The sequence below is a fragment of the Botryllus schlosseri genome, chromosome 4 (genome assembly GCF_051294905.1).
Source record: "Botryllus schlosseri isolate E-star chromosome 4, Bs_hap1, whole genome shotgun sequence".
Classification (NCBI taxonomy): domain Eukaryota; kingdom Metazoa; phylum Chordata; class Ascidiacea; order Stolidobranchia; family Styelidae; genus Botryllus; species Botryllus schlosseri.
This window is the reverse complement of record NC_137239.1, coordinates 28,098,704-28,121,417: the sequence shown is the minus strand read 5'-3', so window position 1 is coordinate 28,121,417 and position 22,714 is coordinate 28,098,704. Positions and strand designations below refer to the sequence as shown.

The window sequence follows — 22,714 nt, the reverse complement described above, 5'->3', positions numbered from 1 at the left end:
ACAATGAGCAGACAATGGGCCGTCTACAACGGCAGACCGCGATAGAGTAGGCTACAAAATGTCCGTCCAATGTCAAATGATCACCGACAGTGCAAACATCTACGATACAAACGAAATGCAGGTTGCAAAAATATTTTGACTTTGTAAACAATTTTGACAACTTTTTGACCTAACGGTACAATTTTCAACGATATTAACGTGTTCCGAACGATATCAACGTAACACCCATCACGATCTTGTTGCCACCAAGGCTAAATGAAGTGTGCGGGAAGCTTGACACGTACCGCTAGTTGAAACGTGGACGTTTTCGATGTCTCGGATTGTTGACTGGATTGAACTGATCCGGATCTGGGAAGGGGTGTTGATTCAAAGTCAGTCGGGCACCTGGCTTGTAGAAATTAGCGATCGTTAAGAGGATTTACTGGTAATCCGAGAACGTTTGCGCTTTCTCTGCTAAAAACTTCCGAATGGGTTGTTTTCTTTTTCATTTCCTCGCCGTTACTTGATGTCTGTCAAATACATCTTTACTATATATCTTTCCCTTAATCCGTTCTTGCCTGTTGGAAACTTCTAAACACGTAACGTGCGATGCCTTTGCTCCGCGCGAGATTTATTATCTTTTCCATTGAGTCACACTAGTTAGAGCAGGATTGTAATGATTTGTTTTGGTGGAAAATGACTCGACTCGATTTGAGGCGATTTGTGTAAGCCTATTGACTCGACTGGTACTCGAGTCATTGTTCATGCCTCGACCAAGCCATATGACTCGAGACTCGGATGGTCAAGACAGGCATTTCGTTGTCACTTCTAAGAATACTAAGTTCTCACATTATTGGTATTTCATTTGTCGGTAGCGGTGTTTGTAAAATACGGCCAGGAGCTGTGTAATGTGCGGAAAATTATGAATGCGGGGCATTCAATATCACCCAAACAGAGTCTTAAAAGGGAGTTGGAACAGGATTGCACTCGAAAATGAACATTGAACACAATGACTCGAGTCTCAACATTGTAACTCGGACTCGAACCTTTGAATCCAGACTTGGATTCGGACTTGACCAAGTGCTGAATTGAAAATGACTCGACTGGGCAATAGTTCAAACTATAAAAGTATAATCGACTTGTGACTCGGCACCTTGCGACTAGGTTGCGACGCTGATTTTGAACACCTTCATTCATATACGTCGATGGTAAAATTTTTTAATTGTATACGGGTGGCGATATGAATCGTAGTACTTTGCACAAGTTAGAGTTGATCTCAGATCAGAATCCAAATAACGCGTTCGCTGTACTGTGATCATGATTGTGTGACATCACACTCGGATTCTGTACGGAACAACTAGCGATATTACTCCTCCGTAATGTCGCAGTTCATGTAGTGACAAGAGTACATAAATAATACGTAGTTGCATAGAACAAGACTCCAACCCATAGTGGCAATTTTCATTTCAATTACATCAACAACAAGTAATTCGTATGGATTTCATATCAAATATTACAAAGTGTATGATTAATAAATAGTATCGATATAATGGGAATGGGTGTTATCGGTACTTGTCGATATGCGGCCGGGTGGCCGCAGTTTACAGTAAACACTGGCGATGACCATGTACCTGTTCCATGACAGTAACCATTATTTGAAGAGCTTCTTGGAGTTGCAGAACTTCAATATACAATTGAATGACATATCCATATTGAAATAAACCCAAATCTATTCGGCTGACACTATTCAGGGGTAATCTTCAGCAACAAGTAGAGAACTGGAAAGGACATTGTATATCAACGGAAGAGAACATTATAGATAATATGCGGTACAGTATTATCCATTAGTGACATAATATGTGGGTTTATTTCAATATGAATATAGTATCCAATAGCAACCATTATTCACGATATTCAATCAAAATTATTGCGATATCTTAAGTTAGGCTACAGATCTGTCGGTCTTTCTATTTCTGCTAGCTATTTGATAATGTCTTCATCATTTGCGGGATGTCTACCGTGTGTAGTTTGACTCCTTGCATTCCGTAGTTTTCCGCTACGGTGACTGTTTCATCCAGAACTATATTCTTCCTCGTTTGCGGTTCGTAGTGAGGCCACGGTGTTGGAATGTCGACTCCTTTATTGGGATCTCTGTAACAATAGTGAATCGGTTGGCTATGCGTCTACTAAGAAATGTTCACAGCAGTCCGTCTTGCTATTGAAGTAACGAGGTTCAATTATTAATTATTAAGAGCCATATTTGTATACGCTAGATGGCGCCTGTCTTACTACATCTCTTGGTCAATGGTCATGTCCAATAGGGTGGAGTGAAAATGACTTTTTTTTCAAATCGAAAAAAGGGCTTCCTCAATCCTGACAAATGACCTAAAACTTCAATAAAAAGTGACTTCAGGGTATTGCCCCCATTTTCTAGCCGGCAACCCCCCAATTTCTGCGCGTGGGGGGGTAAAATGGCCCATCTCGGCAACCGCTGGTCGTAGAGTCATGATATATAGCTCAAAATCTGCGGAAGCATCATGATTCTATCTGTCTTAAGAAGAAAGTTTTCTCTATTGTGAACACAAAATGAGTTATAGCCAAAAAACAATATATACGCACATTTTTGTTGAAATTCAGCATTTGTTCTGACGAATTGTGATCTGTCATCAGTTTTTTTTTAATCTAAAAGTAACACACTGACAATACCGAATATTGGGCCCATAATACAAATATATTCACAACACAGTCCTTTTAAAATCGGTTCAAAACATCATAATGAAACACTCACATTTAACGACTTATTGAAAATGCATTCTTGTGTCAAGTTTTTTCATCAGTTTACGAGACTTAATTTTTTGGCGAATGAGGCCATCTCGTCTTTGAAATCCCGAAACTTGTGCTGATGCTTCTGTTACGAGCTTTACACTGTTCCACTGTTCCACTGTTTGATTGTGGCATGGATGAAACAAAATCAGAGGCTTCTCGCGGCATTCTTCCAACTCTGCATCAGTCAAGTGCTCAATCGCTGGAGGAAGTTGTTGATAAGGTTCAATATCAACCAACTCGTGGTATGCCTTTGCTTCCAAATTCAACTTTGGGACACAGAATAAACGAATAGGACCGCAGTTCAATTGGTTGGAACTGCTATGACTCTCAATGTCCATAAGTGAATTTTGTTGGAAGAATGCCGCGAGAAGCCTCTGATTTTGTTTCATCCATGCCACAATCAAACAGTGGAACGACATGTAAAGCTCGTAACAGAAGCATCAGCACAAGTTTCGGGATTTAAAAGACGAGATGGCCTCTCGATTGCCCAAAAAATAAGTCTCGTAAACTGATGAAAAAATTTGACGCAAAAATGCATTTTGAATAAGTCGTTAAATGTGAGTGTTTCATTATGATGCTTTGAGCCGATTTTATAAGGACTGTGTTGTGAATATATTTGTATTATGGGCCCAATATTCGGTATTGTCAGTGTGTTACTTTTAGATTAAAAAAAAACCGATGACAGATCACAATTCGTCAGAATAAATGCTGAATTTCAACAAAAATGTGCGTATATATTGTTTTTTGGCTATAACTCATTTTGTGTTCACAATAGAGAAAACTTTCTTCTTAAGACAAATAGAAACATGATGCTTCCGCAGATTTTGAGCTATATATCATGACTCTACGACCAGCGGTTGCCGAGATGGGCCATTTTACCCCCCCATGCGCAGAAATTGGGGGGTTGCCGGCTGGAAAATGGGGGTAATACCCTGAAGTCACTTTTATTGAAGTTTTAGGTCATTTGTCAGGATTGAGGAAGCCCTTTTTTTGATTTGAAAAAAAAAGTCATTTTCACTCCACCCTAATGTCCAATGGCCCCTCTAATTTTTCACGAGTCTGCGTGCACTCACCAACTCAATGCTCGGTCCCTTGGACAACAGTGCGTAACATTTTGAGGTCCAAAACAGAGGACAATGTGAGTCGAGTTTTTCATCGCATTTTACTACATTCTCTACATTTATATATCGGAAATGGTCGTCAGTTTGAACTGATCAGATCAGTGCCTTCTGCGAAAGATACAGTGATAATTTATTTTGTGCGCGGCACTAATTTTTCTTTGCAGGCAGCCTATGTCAGCAGTGCGCGGCGGCGCTCGCGCAGCGTAGTGGGAACATTGGTCATGTCTACGTACAAAGAAATGATATGACTAGAACAGGGGCTCTCAACCCGCGACATCTTTCACTGTGAAAGCAATTACTACTGACACCTGTGTTGTTACATATTAATTTAGCTACTTATTTGCTCTCTTGTCGCGAGGCCTCTGTGTCGTTTGATTACTCATTCTTTGATGTGTTCTGGTTTCTTGATATATGGTCGATTTTAGATTGCAGGGTTGTAACCCAGTCACAAGGCTCCGAGTCAAGTCAATCCCACTTTTTTAGTATTGACTCGAGTCAAGTCGAGTGATTTTCAATTTACCACCGATTCATGTCCGAGTCATATGGTATTATGACTCGACTCCGAGTCCAAGTCATTGTGCTGAAGGCTCCGTTTCCAGTTGAAGTCTTGTTGACCCCTCTTTTTATAACTTTGTTTGGTGATATCGTATGGTTCGCATTTATAATATACCAATTCTCCTCACTTTTAGCAGTTTCTGGTCGCCTTTTCAAGTGTTAGTACCATAGACAAAATCCCAAAAGAGTGGTAACTTTACTATTCTTCAAAATTGCAATGAAATGTCGGTCTTGGTCGTCTGAGACTCGAATCATATGGCTTGGTTTGAGTCATGTGCAATGAATCGAGTGCAAATCGTGTCATTTCCGTATTTTGAGAAAATGATTTGACTCAAGTCGAGTCATCAGAAAATCGTGACTCGAGTCATTACAGCCCTGTTAGATTGTTATTGTTTTGAATCGGAATTCGGGTGGACTCCGGTTCGAGAGAACCCCGCGACATATTGTACACCTTTACAGAGCAGACATATTTTCAAAGTAAATACTGTCAGGGAAAACGTGGGGAGTTTGGTTATTTGGTGAAAGGGTTTGACGGTGCATGGCAACGAATGCAATGAACGCCCCATGAAGGGATTTACTTGCGCTGCTGGAAGATTTATATTAAAAAACAGCAACTGCAAACTTTCGAACGCTGTCCAATATTGCTTTAAATGCATAAAAATGTACTAAATGCCCCTACGACTGCAAAATAGACTACAGTAGCCTAAATTTAATAGTAGGCCACAAATACATGGTAATAATTTTCTGCGGCCCGCAGCATCTTTTGCTGCTAAAATGCGGCCCATTATACAAGAGAAGTTGAGAACCCCTGGACTATAGAATATGAGAGTCGCGTCGAGATACTGGATCGTGCAAGTGCAACTGAATATATCACGTCAGCACTTTCGCAACTGGTAAAGCAGCGAAGACTCGCAACCGCGCCACATAGAAATGCGTGTATTCAACTGGTCTGGAATGGGGATATTTGGAATTTTCGTTTAGCTGCAGTTCCTTTACGGTGGATTTCTGAAGAAAACGGCTGCAGCAAAAATATTTTTCCCGATTAATTGGATACCACATCATATTTAGAGTGCAGTGCCCCTTTAAGCATCAACGCCAAGTACTTTGACCAACTCTGAAAAAAGCACACCACATAAGCTCACCCCGATTTTGCGAAGTTGGTTAAATACTTCATGACAACGCGGCTACATTCCGTTTCTTCCTTCGTGAACCAGGCGCCTCCCGGCAAATCCGCTTTCACGAACGGCACACCCCAAACGTAATGACAGGTGTCGCCGTGATCGCAATTGACGTAGTCTGCCTTGTTTTTGATGCCCGGGCCGTTGGTGGTCGAGTGGTTGTACTGGAGGCGCTTCGCCAACACGTAGAAATAAGTGGGTATCTGCATACCTGGCATTAGAATTGAAGTCTTTGAGCAACCGAATAGGACATTTTATAATGAATCGGTGGGCCGAATTCCATACCATTCACAATCACAATATTACTGTGTAAAACACACATATAGGGCTATGATAGTACAGTAATTCTTTATGGCTGAAAGACTATTTTCACCTGATGAAAGTACTCCACAAAACAGTAGAAAATTAAAAACAAAAAAGCTTTTAGCTACTGCAGAAAACCTTTCTGTACCATTCTGTTCTACAAGACGGACTCAACTGTAAAGTAGTAAAAGCGACTATAATGCTGACACGGTCTTATGAATTCAATGTCGATTTTTTATGGATGGACCGACTTTGTTTTGTCATAATCACTCAATTTGTGTCGAAACAAACGAAGTGCCGAATCATGCGTCGAATTGTCCGAATAAATCGGAGTTTTTTGCATGCAATTTTACTTCTGTTCCGTTTCCGAGCATTTTGGCCGAATAAAACGGTTGCCCGGGTTATCCGGTGTCTGAATTAAGCGGAGTCGACTATATACCAATTGCCATGGAGATCTCCATATGGATTGTTTTTGACTCCCTTTGGAACGGGTGTAAAAACAGAATTTGGTTACAGAAAGTGCCTACGGCCTGATTTACAACCTGCGCTAGGGTTAAAATCGGCAAAATACATGCCTTTCGTTTACAGCACCTATAATAGGTTTAGCATATGCCCTCCTTTGGGAGAATTTGATCTCCTTTTTCAGGAAATAGAAAATGTCCTCTGAGGACGCCTAAATGTCCTCATTTTTAGCAATTCGTCCTCCTTTACAGCTTCTACAGCTAAGATAATGAATAGATTCGAGCGAAAATGGGCATATATGAAGCCAAATAGGAAATTCGCGGTTCGATCGGAAGTGACGACCTTTTTTTTAGTCAACACCACTAATTTCAAGTAAAAAGTGTGTAAATCGGGAGCCGAACGAAAGTGATGACCATTTTTTAGCGCGAAATCGACTGATTTCAGTTTTGATCAAGTAACTTCTATGATATGGTCAAAGGGCCCTCCTTTCCGATTCCAATATATGGTAACCCTACCCCCTACCATACCAGTATCGAGAAAATGTGGGTAATTCGGGAGTCGTGCCGGAATGATGACCTTTTTTAGTCATCACAACGGTTTCCAGCAGATTTGAGAATTCAGCAGTTTTCTAGTCCGGCAATCATACTTTTTATGATTTGTAAAAAGTCTCCTCCTTCCCGTATTCCAAGATATGGTAACCCTAAAACCTATAAGCTTCGGTGGAAATTCCGTAAATACACCTATTTTCCACAAGTGCATAATGTACATGGGGATTATTATCATTGATCAAGAGCTTGTTATAGGTACAGACTTTCAATATACAGTTAGTTAGGGTTAGTATATTGATGCTGAAATGAAACCAAATGTGTTCGGCTGACACTCGTCAGGGGTAATCGTCAGCAACTAATGGAGAATTGGATGCAGTTGCAAAATGCAGTTTAGTCTCCACCTTGCGGCCCTTGGCTTTATCAATACTCGGTTCAACCTTATGTTACGTATCACTTACGAGCCAGTCATTTTCCCATGACTCGCAATGCAGTGAGTAGGCGGTAATATCGTATGCTTAAAATATTCAAGTGCACCTGCACACTTAGGACACAAACATCGTAATGATTTGAAAGCAGAGGCGATCGGTAAGGAAATACTGTTACCATTTCGAGTCTGCAACTAAGTGTTGCAGTATCAGTCTATTAATAATTTTATCAGATCAATACACCACAAGACTGCGACGCAATGAAAGATAGGAAGTGTCGAAACGCCTTGGAGCAGTGTGTGACATCAGACACCCAGCTGGGCCTAGCTAGGCGATGTAAAGATGAAGCTTGCGCATTCCACCACAACTACGAAAAGTTTATGAGCCTTGACTTGGTCAACGAATATATTTAAAGTATGTGCATTGTGCAAACTATGGTTTATGGTTATGGTGCACGTTGACTACCAGTATAATCTTATGCTACCTAATTCGAGTTTGATCTCGAAAGAGTGAAAATTTGCATTTATAGAAAAAAGCACTAACCGATATAACTTCACACTCACTTGACAATGCCGTTATCGACATTACGGCCGGAACGATGAAGATGGTGTCCGCTAAAACCTGACTATATATCTTTGAATACTTCATTTTATCGCTGTCGTCCGCAATGGGGGAGTAGGCAGCCACGAGCATTTTGGCCGCTTTCGATTTGTCTGCCTCCTGAAAAATGTGAAAATATATCGTCCAGACCCCACCAAAACACTTCCAGATATTATATAGCCGATCGCAATCTAACGCGGAATACGTTCTGGCGGTGGTCGACTGAACAACTAGAAAATTTACAACTTTACCGGAAAATGAATGCTGACGACTTTTTCAAATATCTTCAAAATAGCTTCCACGCTGCAGCCCGTGAAGAAGTTTTCAGGCTCGGACAAGCAGAGCAGCCCGCCGCCTTCGCAGTCGCACACTCCGCTCATGAACGGGACCCTATGCACTTTTCCAGCTTTCAGAATATTCCGAGGATGGTCCACCATCACGCGGCCGTCGATGCAGGGTTTGAACGTGTCTAAACCCTGGCAACAAGAGATTTCAATTGTGAATTTATAGCGGTAAACTATGCTAATCACACTGTAAATAAAAATAGTGCATTTTTCCAATTACACTTAGTTCTCAAACTAGGAGGCGTAAATGCATCTGAATGGGGGCGCGAAGCCGCCTGAGAGAAATTAAGTTTCGTGAAGTCGGAATGAGTTTAATATGTGGTGAAACTTCTAAGTTTAAACAACGGCAATAATCCGAATTATAATACGATTTTGAATGTCAGAGCTACGTCGCGCCATCCATTCACCGACGCTGGGTTGCGACTGATTCCGGACCTTGCACAAATCAGAATATGTATCTGAAATAGGACAAACAAATGAATGCGTTTAGGTGTTAGTTAGGCTTTTACGGTCTGTCTGTCTGTCAAGGATCTGTGCAGAGCGCATAGTAAGTTACAACATTATGGGGAAATGAAAGGGTGTACACGTGTAACATGCCTTTTCAATCTTATAAATGAGGATTTAGGTCGAAGTGGCTTAGAACGGGACCGGACCATCGGTTTTTCATTTAGCTTATGGCCAGTACGCTTGAGCCAAGCCCAACTCAGGAAACAGAAGGTATTAGACACCAAAATCGTTAAAATATGTATATACTACGTGCTATATCACAGCACATGATTTTTGACAAATTATTCAACTAAAAAAAAATATTTCGCTCCGCGCGATTTACCTTCAACTGATAGCTAATACTCTGTGTATAGTTCGCTTGAGAGGTCTCTCATCAGTAATAACTAGGGCAAGTTTTTGTTGCAGTTAAATACATGGAAAGTTGCATTTATTTTTGACAAAAGTTGCAGTAAAAAGTTGCATTTATTTGTTCACAAAAGTTGCACTAAAAGATTTCCTTTTGCTCGGTTGACTAAAAAAAGGTCAACTTCCCATTTCCACTCCCGAGATGCAGTTTCCATCCACATTCTCCATTGGTTGACTAAAAAGAGGTCAACTATCCGGCTCAGCTCCCGAAATGACCCGTAAGGGCGTAAGAGCGTTACTTCAGTGCTAATTTACGGTATTTCAGTCGAATTTAGCCATGTTTTTCACCAAAATTCTCAAAAAACAGTGACATAGACTGCCAAATATTTCCAGTAAAAAGTGAGTTGCATGATATATCGAAAAAACTGTCATGAAAAATCGAAAAAGTTGCAAAAAGTTGCATGAAAAAAAATGTACAAAAGTTGCAAAAAGTTGCACTATTAGATTTACTCAAACAGCTTAAAACAGCATTCTACATATCTCCCGAGTATTTAGGAAGCTGCCGGAAGCTGTAAAAAAAGTTGCAAAAGTTGCAATAACTTGCCCTAGTCATAACCTTAAATGCCATCAAAGTATATGCGTTGGGGTTGGAAACATTCTTGTGTCTCTTTTTAATAGTTTTCTGATATGGTGATTAGGGGGGCACGAATTTATCCACTATCTCCGAGGGGGCGTGTCTAAAAAAGTTTGAGGATCGCTGGCCTATCGAGCGAGATAGTGTAATGGTTGTGCGTCCGGCTTCTCGGTCGGTAGGTCGTGGGTTCGATCCCCGGCCGGGTCAGACCAAAGACTCGAAAAATGGTATCCGCGGCTATCCTGCTAGGCGCTCAGCAATCACGGATAGCATGGATGAGAAAAAACCGGGGGTGCAGACTAGATGACCTTACTATAAGGGCCGTATCGCATCTCTGTCGTCAAAGCATCTCGATGGTGCAGGCGAAAAAGAATACCCTATCTCGCTCTCTCTCTCTCTCTCTCTCTCTCTATCGGGTGCAAATCAATGAAACTGCATTTTTGGTACCAGATAAAGCTTTCCCGCTTATTTCAGTGGATGAAAAAGAACCAAATATACCGATTTTTATGGAGATATATAACAGGCGTGTGCTGTCAGTCCTGCTTTCGCGTACCGCTTTCCCGCACATGAATTCACAGTAGGCCTACCGCCCTATATGCAGTGTCAATTAGTCGCGTTGACTTATGTCAAAATCGTGGTAATCGACATATTACTCTGGATTCAGAGCCATCTTTATTGAATAGGCTATAAGACATTTGTTTTGTACCGCATTTTGTGACCATATGAAATATGTTTTATACTTTGTCTTACGTCGTAGCGTCGTTGAACCTGTACGATTTCGTCGGTAGACAGCGCTTGCAATTTCTTCAGTATTACGTCAGGATCTTCGTCGAGCGGTATGTTCAGGTCTAACAGAAATTTCTCGCTCAAGACCCTGCCCTCGTCGAAAAGAGCTGTCACGATAAAGGCAGACTTGTACGATCAGATGGCAGGGTTGTAATGACTCGAGTCATGACTCGACTCGAGTCAGACTCGAGTCACGATTTTCAGATGACTCGACTCGACTCGAGTCATTTTCTCAAAATACGGAAATGACTCGACTCGACTCGAGTCAATCTGTGTATTGACTCGACTTGGACTCGAGTCATTGCGCATGACTCGAAGCAAGTCATTGACTCGAGATTCAGACGGCCAAGACCGACATTTCAGTGTAATTTGGAAGCCATAACACTATTGGGATTTCGTTTGTTGGTACTGGTGCTTGAAAATGCGACCAGAAACTGCTAAAAGTGAGGAAAATTGATATATTATAAATGCGAACCATTCAATATCACCAAACAGAGTTAAAAAAGTGGGTTTAGGAATACTTTAACTGGAAACTGAGCAGTCAACACAATGACTTGGACTCGGACTCGAGTCATAATACCATGACTCGGACTCGATCCTCTGTTCGCTGACTTGGACTCGGACTTGACTCGGTGGGAATTGAAAATGACTCGACTTGACTCGAGTCAAAAATATAAAAGTGAGATTGACTTGTGACTCGAAGCCTTGTGACTTGGTTACAACCCTGTCAGATGGCGAAGAGAAGCTTAGAAAAACCGCAACCTATTGTCGTTGTAGCTGTGGATCATACAACATTGCCAGACTGAGACAGCTAGACAATTCTAGTTGTCTAATTGAAGCAAAATGCAAGGAATCCAATTTAAATTACTTTGTGAAATGCTTATTTGCTTTAATTCCTATTCTAATCTAATTTGTGAAATGTTTCTATGCTCTAATTTTGATTCTATTCCGATTTCCGGTTTTCCTGAAAAAGCTACAGAACAAGAGACCTATATAGTCCGAAACGTGCCAAGCTTGGTGTGAACTTCGGTTTGGTATGAACTGAACTTGTTTTTGTTGCATTTCTTTCGAATTCTGAATTCCTGATTCAGTATTTCTAATCCTAACTGCTTTCAGATTGTTTTTGTTAAGTTTTCCATTGTTTTCAGTTGCCCCAAAATGAAAGGAAACTTACCCCCAGCTTGAGAAACTATAATCTAATAGCAATGGCAAGGTGTCTTTATATTCATACATCAAATACATTGTCTACGTAATTAGATTTCACAACCTCACAAGGTACAAGCTAGAGTTCATAGCATTTTCCAAACGTAGGTACAGCCAACCAGGCACTCACCTGTAGCAAGTATGCTACCGCTTAAGGCTATTCCCTTGTGAAACAAACCCTCGGCCAGCGGAGACATCATAAGCAGCTCAACCATCACCCCACCCGCACTTTCGCCAAATATTGTAACGTTGTCTGGATCTCCGCCGAAATCTGATATGTTATCTTGAACCCATCTGAAAAATTATTGGCAAACGCTATTTCCAAATGGATTAATAAACTATAATAATAATAATATCGTTGGGTTATATTTTTCATCTGAACAAGTCACACACAATATACAATGCGATAAGACACAATGCGATGTCATGAACAGATAGGAGAGGAGGATGGACACTATATAGCTTTGTATTACATATTTTGGATGTTGTTTTACGACTAATCGAGGTCTCAAATCTTCCTCGTGAAAATGTATCGAAACTATAATTCCAGTTGAATATAACTCTTAGTGAAAGGGGACGTATAGTTTCAATTCTCGAAAAAACTCGACTCGAAACATAACAAATTGTTATTAACAATTAATATTCTATTAGGATGGGCTTACTCGAATCATTGTGCCCATATGAATGCATAAATGTAAAGCAGCACTTATACTTATACGCAGATAGAATCGCTGAATACTTTGACCATCCCCTCACGAATACTTACTTGAGAGCAAGTATCACATCTAAAACACCGTTGTTGCCCGGACATTTTGTTCCTTTCCCAAGCGATAAAAATCCGAACGCATTCACTCTGTAGTTGGGCGACACCACTATGACGTCATTGAGCCCACATAAAGGCCCGCCGTCGAACGCGCACGCGCTGCCGCGCATAAAGCCTCCGCCAACAATCCATAGCAGTACCTGCGAGTTTATGAGATTGTTACGAAAATATCACATATGCATCTTGGACAATCATAGATAATTTCAGTCGTCCAATTAGACTAATCAGAGTGAAACGCCGGTAATCTAATTTGTGAAATGTGCGAAACGAGCCAAGCTTGGTGTGCAGGCATTCTCTATTCTCATGATTATGACAATGAAATCTGATTTGATATGAACTGAGCTTTATTCTTTATGATTCGGAATTGGATTCAATTTCCAATTTTTTTCGAATTCAATAATTCAAATACTAATCTAATTTGGAAAAGCTGAAACTTTTCTAGTTGTACAATTCTACATGTACATTGTACGACAACACTTACTGGTAATTTTGACGTCTTCTCTATCGACGGAGTGAATAGGTTCAAGTTTAAGCAGTCTTCGTCCTGATTCTCATAGGAGCAGCCCATGAAAAACTTCATCGGGAGGACGTCATCGAAACGCTTCGCCACAGCAGCGTCCTGAATCGGGTGAAGCATGTTTCTTGTCGCGTCTCTGACTCCATCCCACGCGTCGATTCTAAACAATATTCGAAGACTCTTGGATGTAGGCTACAGAACTTCATATAAATATTGATATTGAAATGTCAGGGGTAGATATCCCAGTGAAATATACCCGAATATCTTCGGCTGACACTCGTACACATGGATAATCGTCAGCAATAGGACAGAATTTAAAAGAACAGTAAAAGAATAAATTACAGAATGACGTATTCGATTACACCAACTTTCAAGCCGGTGACGTCATATTTGGTGATACGACTGTTGATACACCCCTGATGAGTGTCAGCCGGAAATATTCGAGTTTATTTCAATGTGAATATACCATTCAATTGCAGCTGCTGGCAAATGTATTCGCGCGTACGTACCTTTCTGGTGGCAGAAAACGCCTGTTGCCCGTGGGAGGTTTTCCAAAGGGAACGTTCAGGAAATTATACACAGGTTTTGCCGAATCATCTTCGATCCTGCTGACAAATCCTCGCAGTTTCCCGCATTTTGTTTCGACGACCGGGTTATCGCCCAGTCGCGCTTGAGCAGGCATCTTGTCGGTTAAAGTTACGAATAGTCACCAAGTCAGAAAGCTAACAGTAACCAATAAGTCAGAGGTTGTCAGCAACGACGTATACTTCCACCTTATTCAAGTACTCAAGTCACGTGGCTCGAGACATTCTCCGTGACTGGATTGAAGTCTCGTGTATCAGAACCGATACTTGAAAAATAGGCACAGAAAATGTCTTTTATCAGTTTGAATGAACACTGTTCTTGTTCATTGAACAGTGAGAAAAATTAGTATATTATAAATGCGGGGCCTTCGATGCCCCCCCCTCCAAGCGAGTAAAAAAATGATTTGAACCTGACTTGAATTCGATAAGTAATAGTGAACGCTATGACTTGGACTCGGACTCTTAAGACTGTGACTTGTACTTGACTCGGTGGTGAGTTGACAATGACTCGAATTGACTCGGACTCTAAACAGTAAGAGTAAAAACTACTTAAATTATGCAGTTCGGATTTTGCAAAGTCGAACGTTGTTTGGGATATGCTTGCATCATTATATAATGAGTGAAATTGACATTACAGTTACGTTACAGTTACGGGAAATTGCAGAGTTGAAACCAAGTCACAAGTCAATTCTACTTTTATAGTTGTGACTCGAGTTAAGTCAAGTCATTTTCAATTCACCACCGAGTCAAGTCCTCGTCAGGGAGTAACGGGGCCGAGTCCAAGTCATAGTGCCGTGGTTCTCAACCAGGGGTCCGCGAAACATTTTCAGGGGGTCCGCGAAACCTCCAAATTTGCAAAATGGTTGATAACCTAACTTGTATTCTTTTGGATATATCCTGTTAATACAAACATATCGCTGTTTAGAGATGTTTTGTTGGGCTTTTGGATAAAATTTGTTTGCAAAAATCCATTTCTCCTGAGATATCATAACCGCTATTCCAGTATAACAATAAGATGAGCTGCTGGATGGATAGAAATGACTAAAGTGGACGTTATGTTCACAAAAAAAATGTTTCTCAATTTTGGTTCCACATATGTTGCGAACATACCAAAAGGTGTCGTCGGAAGCGTTACGCGTAATTATTACAGTCGCCGCCACCTACCTATTATCTTTGTGGAAATGAATTTTCGCCACTCGTTAATATCAACTAGACGGCGCGCATCTCAAGAAATTTAGCTGCAGAATTCGCTTTGAATTAATAAAAGTCTTCCAAATTTCTACATAAATAGTAGGTTATGATGTTATTTTCGAGAATCGTCATTCTGTTGATGTTTATCACTATAGTCTATACAGCAGGTATTTGCACAGGACCGATGCCGGTTGCACAATAATAGAGATAAATTTTAACTAAATCTTTGGGGGTCCGTGACGCACCAAAAGGGGTCCGAGAAGACAAAAAGGTTGAGAGCCACTTTCATAGTATTTGCTATCAAGTATCGAGATCAAGTCAGGTTCAACTCAGCACTCCGTGAAACTCTTGGGTGATATCGAAGGCATCGGTTTCATAATATATAGGCCTACTCATTTTTTCACTCTAAGCATGTTTAGTCCAACAGTTTCTGGGCCAATTTTTCATATTATCGGTCCTGATATACGAGACTTGAATACGTCGTATAGTATGTGTCGAGTCATGATCAATGACTCGAGAGTACAAGTCGAGTCAACGACAAATTGCGACTCGAGTCAGAACAACCACGGACACTTGCACCTGCACATATTTGTAGTTTCGTTGGTCATTTTGCGTTAGTGGCAGAGATAAGTCGACTGTTTCGAAATCGGCCACCTCAGATTAACTGTAGAAAGCATGTGACCCATCGACCAAATTTACTTTTTGAAATAATTTTGTACTTCCACTTAAAGCAGTTTTGACAGATATCGAAAACGGATACATTTACTTGCAATTGAGTAGAAATTCACGGCCTTGCTTCTACTTCTAGCTGATAAGCAACGCCGATGACTTCGTGATCACCAAGCTACTATGGCAATCAGTTTTGCGAAAGTAACGTGAACGTCACTTTGTACCATAAGCGTTCCGCCTCATCAATCCTAATTCATCGTAGAGCTCTTCCTGTGTTGGCGATTTGATACGACGTAGCCCTACAATCCCATTCATAACAGACGCGGGCAGTAAAGATATTTGTGACAGGTTCCAGGATAGATATACTGACAGATGATTTCAAGATATATGCCTGGTACCCAAATTTTCCATTACCAGCCAATCGTAGCCAAAAGTACAACTGTGCAGGCCCTATTCCCAATTCATTTCAGTCGCTTACACCAGAATATTGCCACTTTCGAATCAAGTTATTCAGATGTAGCCTTACCCTACTTTTTAATCTCAGCGACTGCATAAGCGAATGAATTAATACTAATCAAAATCACCCATTAAGATTACCGGACCTTGATCCGACATATCGACAAATGCGTCAGTCATTTTCCTCACTAGTCATTTTATGTTATCCCTTATTTCTTTCCGTCCGGTGTGTATGATTAATTGATTATTTATATCGCCAAGCCCAGGAGGGGGACTGATTTCAAAGGCTACTCCAAGTCGTTTCGACACCTTCCTATCTTTTCATTGTATCGCAGTCTTGTGGGTGTTGTTTTGAAATTATAGAATTCTTAATAGAACTGATACTGATACCATCGTATTCGATCAAACCGGCATATATAAACTTGTTTCGCCTGTATCTTCGCTTATAGCTGCTCAGGAAGTGATAACCTTCATTGAATCTATGGAGGGAAAACGCTGACTGACCAGTTTAGGCTATATCCGACTAAAGTCATGCTCGATCACCAGTAATAAGTTATTAGCCTGTGCTATGCACATTGCACACTGCCACTCAACCTGTCGTGGAACAGAACAGGTGACGACTGAATTATCGGCAGACTATGTCGCGAAGTCGTGCAATATCTCGCCGGTTTGAATCAGTGTTTGCATAACGTAACCGTTCAGCTGTAGCAAACCTCGTTGATTGCAGACCAAGCGATTTCTTCATAATATAGCCTAGATGTCCAAACAATCCGCGGACGATATCGAGGTTTTGGAGAATAATTTCACAATAACGGAGTACTATATACCTAAACTCAATTTCCCGTGAGCGATAATGGACGAACAGTTGCACGTTAGCCACGTTTCAGTATATATCATGATTTTATTTCCGCTTCGATCGCTCCATATTCAAACCAGCATTTTGGAACACCTGAACTATACATTTCAGACGGCGGGAGATTCGGTACACTGCTGTATAAAGTGTATTGTATACCGTAGGCTACGGTACGTTGCTGCAGTTGCACGCTGAACTGAGTTCCCAAGTTGCAGTTATCAGAGACAACCTGCTAAATGCATCAAGACAAATATACAAAACTACCAAAATCTGTGGTATGCAGGCTCTAGCTGTCCCGCAATGCAACCCAAACAATCATTCAACCCCACGAAGTAGCCCTAATTAGCTTACTGTGCTATTCTCGGGACTTTGCAGAAAAAGTGTAGACTCAATGTTTACTTGGAGCGACGAGACTTGAGCGCATATACGATTTAATATAAGTCGTCTATTAATGATTCATGTCTACAAATATAGTTGGTGCAACTCTAGAGGACCAAGCACAGCTAGTGCGTGAGTTAGTCACGTTGTTAGTTCTATTTGTCCAATTGTCCATGTATAATTAAATTATACAAGGGAACATATGATATTTGAACGTATATTTAGCCATTGATGCATCTGAGAGTCGCAATGTTGACCCGAAAACTATGTTTTCGATCATAATACTTCAGCGAGGGGCAGCGCGTAGATATGCGGGACCACGTTGCACTAATCCAGTGGTTCTCAACCGGTGTGCCGATAAGACTGCTCAGTGCTCTAGGGTGCCGCGCATCGCGCTTGAAAATGTGGAAAAGTAATCCAAACTTTGGCTGTGGCATTGTCGGTGGTTCTATTATTTGTACACCCTCAGGGCACAAAATATACAATGCAATGTAATTAACAGATAGGAGAATTTCGAAACGACCTAGCATCCACCTCAGCTTAATGCTCGATGTAGAACAGTTCGATCTTTATCTTTCTTTTTTAGGGTCCCTCGATTTTTCCATGATCTTCCTCGAATTAGTCCTTGTTCCGGTCTTTTTTGGACTCTCTTGTAACGGGACTGTGAGCACAGCGACGTAGGCTAAGGGAGGGGCCTCAACGGTCAATGGCCGTGGAACGCTAACTTGCCCACGTATAACAGCATTTGGGAACACGAAAACTAAACAAAAGGTCGTGACTCGGGCAATTCGACCCTGATGTAGGGATGGTGTGAACCTCTGAAAGGTTCAGGTTCGTGTGAACGCGAACCTTTTTGAAAGGTTCTGTGTGAACGCGAACGTGAACCTCATGACGTCACGTGACGTCATATTGCTGATTCCATCCCTACATTTCAGTGAAGTGATAGCTTATATTATTGACCACATAATGCCACAATGCTGAAGTACATTTTGACGTTTTAAAAGATGCCAAATGTATCAACTGGGGCAATCAAATGATATAATAGTCCCATGAAATCAATATCATTCGTCGCTTTGCCAACAATTTAGACGACGACTTAAGAGAGAATATACTAGGGTTACCATACGTCCTCTTTTAAGAGGATTTGTCCTCTTTTTTGACTTTTTTGAAAGTGTCCTCGGAGGACGGCCTTTTGTCCTCTTTTTTGAAAATTGAGGTCACATTTAGAGCAAAATGCGAGTGATATGCCGTAAATTAGCACAGAAGTGACGCTCCGGTGGGTATTTCGGAGTGTAAAGCGATGATTTGAGCCCTGAGCGAAAAGTTGACCTTTTTTTTTTATTTTTATTTTTAGTCCTCCACCTAGCAATGTGGCGAAGAAAACGGTATTTTGAGATCTGAGCGGAAAGTTGCCCTTTTTTTAGTCAACCGATCACGAAGTGGGAAAAATTTACCGATCTTTGAGAATTCTCCTCCGGTTTTGCGTCCTCTTTTTAGATTTCCAAAATATGGTAAGCCTAAAATATACGCCCCAACGGTATAGGCCAGACCGTACAATGTATTCGGCGTCTGAGTATTGCTATTGCTTGATATTGAGCGGAATGTAAAACGGGTTTCTGTACTTGCTACCGACATTACCCTATTAAAAATTTATACAGCAGTAGCCAACACCCCAATCGCACGGATTTGTTTTTTTTTATGATACAATAAACATATGAAATCAAGATTGACCCGATAGGCCTGTTAGATTTTTATATCATACAACGACATCAATTTCATTGATTGGTTGAATAAGCATCATTCGCCAATTACCTATATACACGCTTCAAGTACTGTATTTCGCTCTTGATGTTGTGTGATTGCGGGTCAAACTCACAGCAGGGAATCACTAAATACTTACAAACGGAAAGCTGGATATTTCGAGCAAACTTTTGTAACATAACAAGTAAAATGTTTGAGATTGGCGGGTACATGCCCGTTTGGTGATGTTTATTTTTATCCTGTCATCGCCATGCATAGAATGGTGCGAAGTTGAAATGCAAAGAATTTCAACGAAAGATGTTATAATGACGTGTAAAATGATAATCTATGAAAAAGGTTCACAGTCCAGAACCTACCACGGTTCGTTTGTGAACGTGAACCTCTAAATTTCTGCAGTTCACACACAGAACACGAACGTGAACCTCACGTTCACACCATCCCTACCCGCAATCACACTACATCACGAGCGAAATGCGTAGTCAGCGAATGATGCTTATTCAACCAATCAAGGACATTGATATCGTTTTCTGATGTAAAAAATCTAGCAGGCGTACGGGGTCAATCTTGACTTCATATCTTTACTGAATCATTAAAACCAAATCCGTGCGATTAAGGTGTTGGCTACTGATGTATAACTTGTTGTTGTTTGTGGTATCGACAAACAGTATAGAAACCCGTTTTGCACTCTGCTGAATGTCAATGCAGCAATACTCAGACTCCGAAGTCCGAATACATTGTCCGGTCTGGCCAAGACCGTTAAGGAGTAAGCTTATATTGCCCGGTAAGTCCTCGTCGAAATTGTTGGCAAAGCGACGGAATGTATTGATTTTATGGGATTATTATATCCTTTGATTACCGCGGTTGATACATTCAGCGACGTTTGAAACGCCAATATGTACTTCAGCATTGTGGCATTATGTGGCCAGAGTCGTCGCTATAGGTGTCGTGTACATTAATTTAGGTTATCATTTCATTAAAAGATAGGGTTGGAATTAGCAATATGACGTCACGTGACGTCATGAGGTTCACGTTCGCGTTCACACAGAACCTTTCAAAAAGGTTCGCGTTCACACGAACCTGAACCTTTCAGAGGTTCACACCATCCCTAATCCCTACCCTGATGTCGAAATTTGGCCGACAGTATGTTGACCATTTTCCCATCAGAGCCAAGGGCGAAACAATAACATGACGTTGGTTGATGACATTTTTGCTATTTCCTTTTAATTTTTCTTCGTCGGTTCTTTTAGAAGCTATTTCTTGTTTTTTTCTGTTTTTTTTTGTCGCCGCAAGAACAAGCGGCACGGGGGACGAGGGACGAGTAGCTTAGCATAACGGCCGGACTTATAAGCACGGGCCGCCTGCGTGGATGGCGCCACGACGCTCACCACATACGCTACCTCCAGAACGCCTTTCCATGTGATGGACAGTTGGTGGTTTATCTAGGCTCCTCGCTAAGATTACCATGTTTTGGGACCTGGAATACTTTTTGCAAATCGCAAGACTTATAAAATCGGGCGAAAATACGGGCAACTTGGAAATTTTAACTGGAAATACCGTTGTGTTGACTAAAAAAGGGTCATTTTACCAACTCGACTCGCGACAGTCTCCCCTTAAGGTCATTTTGTACTCGTCCTTACCGTCACTGACGTCGTAATCCAGATTTCGCGTCATTTATTGCGTTTTTCAGTTCGCCTGGAGTCAAAGCTATAAAGGAGACCGAATTGCCAAAAAGGGGGACATTTGGGCGTAGGCTACTCTGAGGACATTTTCAGTCTCTTGAAAAAGAAGGCCAAATCCTTCTGAAGGGGATCGCCATCTTATCTGCGTGAGCGATGTCTAGAAGTGGGCCGTGCTACAGATACGTAACATAATAATGAATATCGGCCTGGTGTAAATGACTATGTAGTCGAAAATACACCTCAACAGAGGTGGTCAGTAACGAAGTACTTCTACTTTTTCGAAGTACTCAGGTAGTTTTCATCTACTTCTGGTACTTACTCGAGTAGATCTTTTTTCACTACTTCTATTTCTACTTCGTAATATTCTGGGAACTACTTACTTACTTTTCGCTATTTTCAGTTTGTCAAGTAGAAGTAGTTTAATCCCGGGATAAGAAAGACAGGCGAAGGATTTTCGGGGCTGTTTTCACGTAGTACCAACATTTAATTTTCATAAAAGTCATGCAATACCCAGAATTTTAGTTGCGCTTCGCGCACAGTAGATTTGGAGTGGCAAATATGTTTCAACGAAAGCATCGCTGAATATGATTTAGATACCGGGTTGCGTGGTTCCGTTCACACCGCATTGTCGCCCATACGAAAATTTAATCACAGTAAGTACCGCCCCCATAACGTCTGAAACTACCGTTTCGCAATCTAGCAATTACCTGATAAACCTAGCAGCCCATGACGTGTCCTAATCTGGAAAATTGGACTATGACTTTTTTCAACTGCGTTAGACCTGTTTTAGCAGACCACCGTTGAGACATTCTGCTCAAAAGAGATGAAATATATTTCCCGCTTTTTGAAAGTAGTATTACTATTTTTATTTCAATTGCGAGCGTTATACGTTGAGTTCTAATTATAGTTTCAGTTCTTTTGTCTGGAGAACATACATATTGAAATATAAAAGAAAGTGTAGTAATGCAATATATTTTTGAAAATAAAGTTGTACACTATATGACATTTTTACGGTCTGACATATTTTTAATTAACGTATACTAATCGCGCAAAGAGTTGAAGCCGTGTCCGAAACAACTTCTCTGTATTACTCTTCGACTGAACTAGGGGCCTTATAATATGGGGGAGGGTGCCATGCCACGATATTCTCTAGATGGGGTGTTCGAGTAAACAAAGGATTAGTATCGCATTTCCATATCAATGCTGTAATTTTCATCCCATGATGTGGACGACTGCTTATTATGTCAAAAATTGACACCTCCTGGGATGCATCAATAGGCCTATGAATCAAGCTCTCTATACCTTCCGCATAGCTCCATTTGCAGCTTTTGACAGTCCATGCGAACGAATTGCAATCGTTTTCACAACTACTTACTTACTTGAGTAGATTTAGAGTCAGTCAATTCTACTTCTACTTCAAGTAGTTTTATTTTGCTTATGTAAGTACTGCTACTCGTACTTGAGTAGATTTTTTCGTCGCTACTTCTACTTGAGTAGCCTTCTAGACTACCTGTGCACCTCAACAACAACAACCCCAAAACAACTTTAAACGAATCAATGAAACGAGTTAAAAACACGAACACTCGAGTAAGTAGGCTATATTTCAGCACTCCGGAACAGTAGAAGTACCGTACTTCGTTACTGAGTAAGAACATCTGGCGATTCGACGATACCTCACAAATTCATTGACACGATATTTCGTACTTGACAAAAATTTCATGAGTTGCATATACTAGCTGAGGTCATTATATAATCTGAGGCGAACTGCCTGAGTATCCAGAGACAAAATACTTCTGACCAACTCCACTTACGACACGTAACTTGATAACCCAATAAATGGTGATCCAATATCCAATAGAAAGTTCATGTTTCACATAGCAACTGCTCATAAATATCGTCAACGAGTAAACAGCGCACGCAAATGCCTCAATTTTTTTTATATTTGGAATAAATACACAGAAACTTTTACTACACATTTGCGGGTCAC

At 40.9% G+C, this 22,714-nt stretch overlaps 1 protein-coding gene across 1 annotated transcript; it reads right to left on the bottom strand.

The window, feature by feature from the left end:
* Positions 1-1,426: 1,426 nt before the first annotated feature.
* LOC145437701 (fatty acyl-CoA hydrolase precursor, medium chain-like) lies at positions 1,427-14,010 on the bottom strand. The gene is made up of 9 exons (XM_080314983.1): positions 13,666-14,010; positions 13,121-13,316; positions 12,583-12,779; positions 11,947-12,110; positions 10,578-10,720; positions 8,249-8,473; positions 7,961-8,117; positions 5,624-5,870; positions 1,427-2,130 (listed from the first exon to the last, which is right to left on the bottom strand). The coding sequence occupies exons 1-9, from the start codon at positions 13,836-13,838 to the stop codon at positions 1,956-1,958; spliced, it is 1,677 nt and encodes a 558-aa protein (XP_080171109.1). The 5' UTR covers positions 13,839-14,010; the 3' UTR covers positions 1,427-1,955.
* Positions 14,011-22,714: the final 8,704 nt, after the last annotated feature.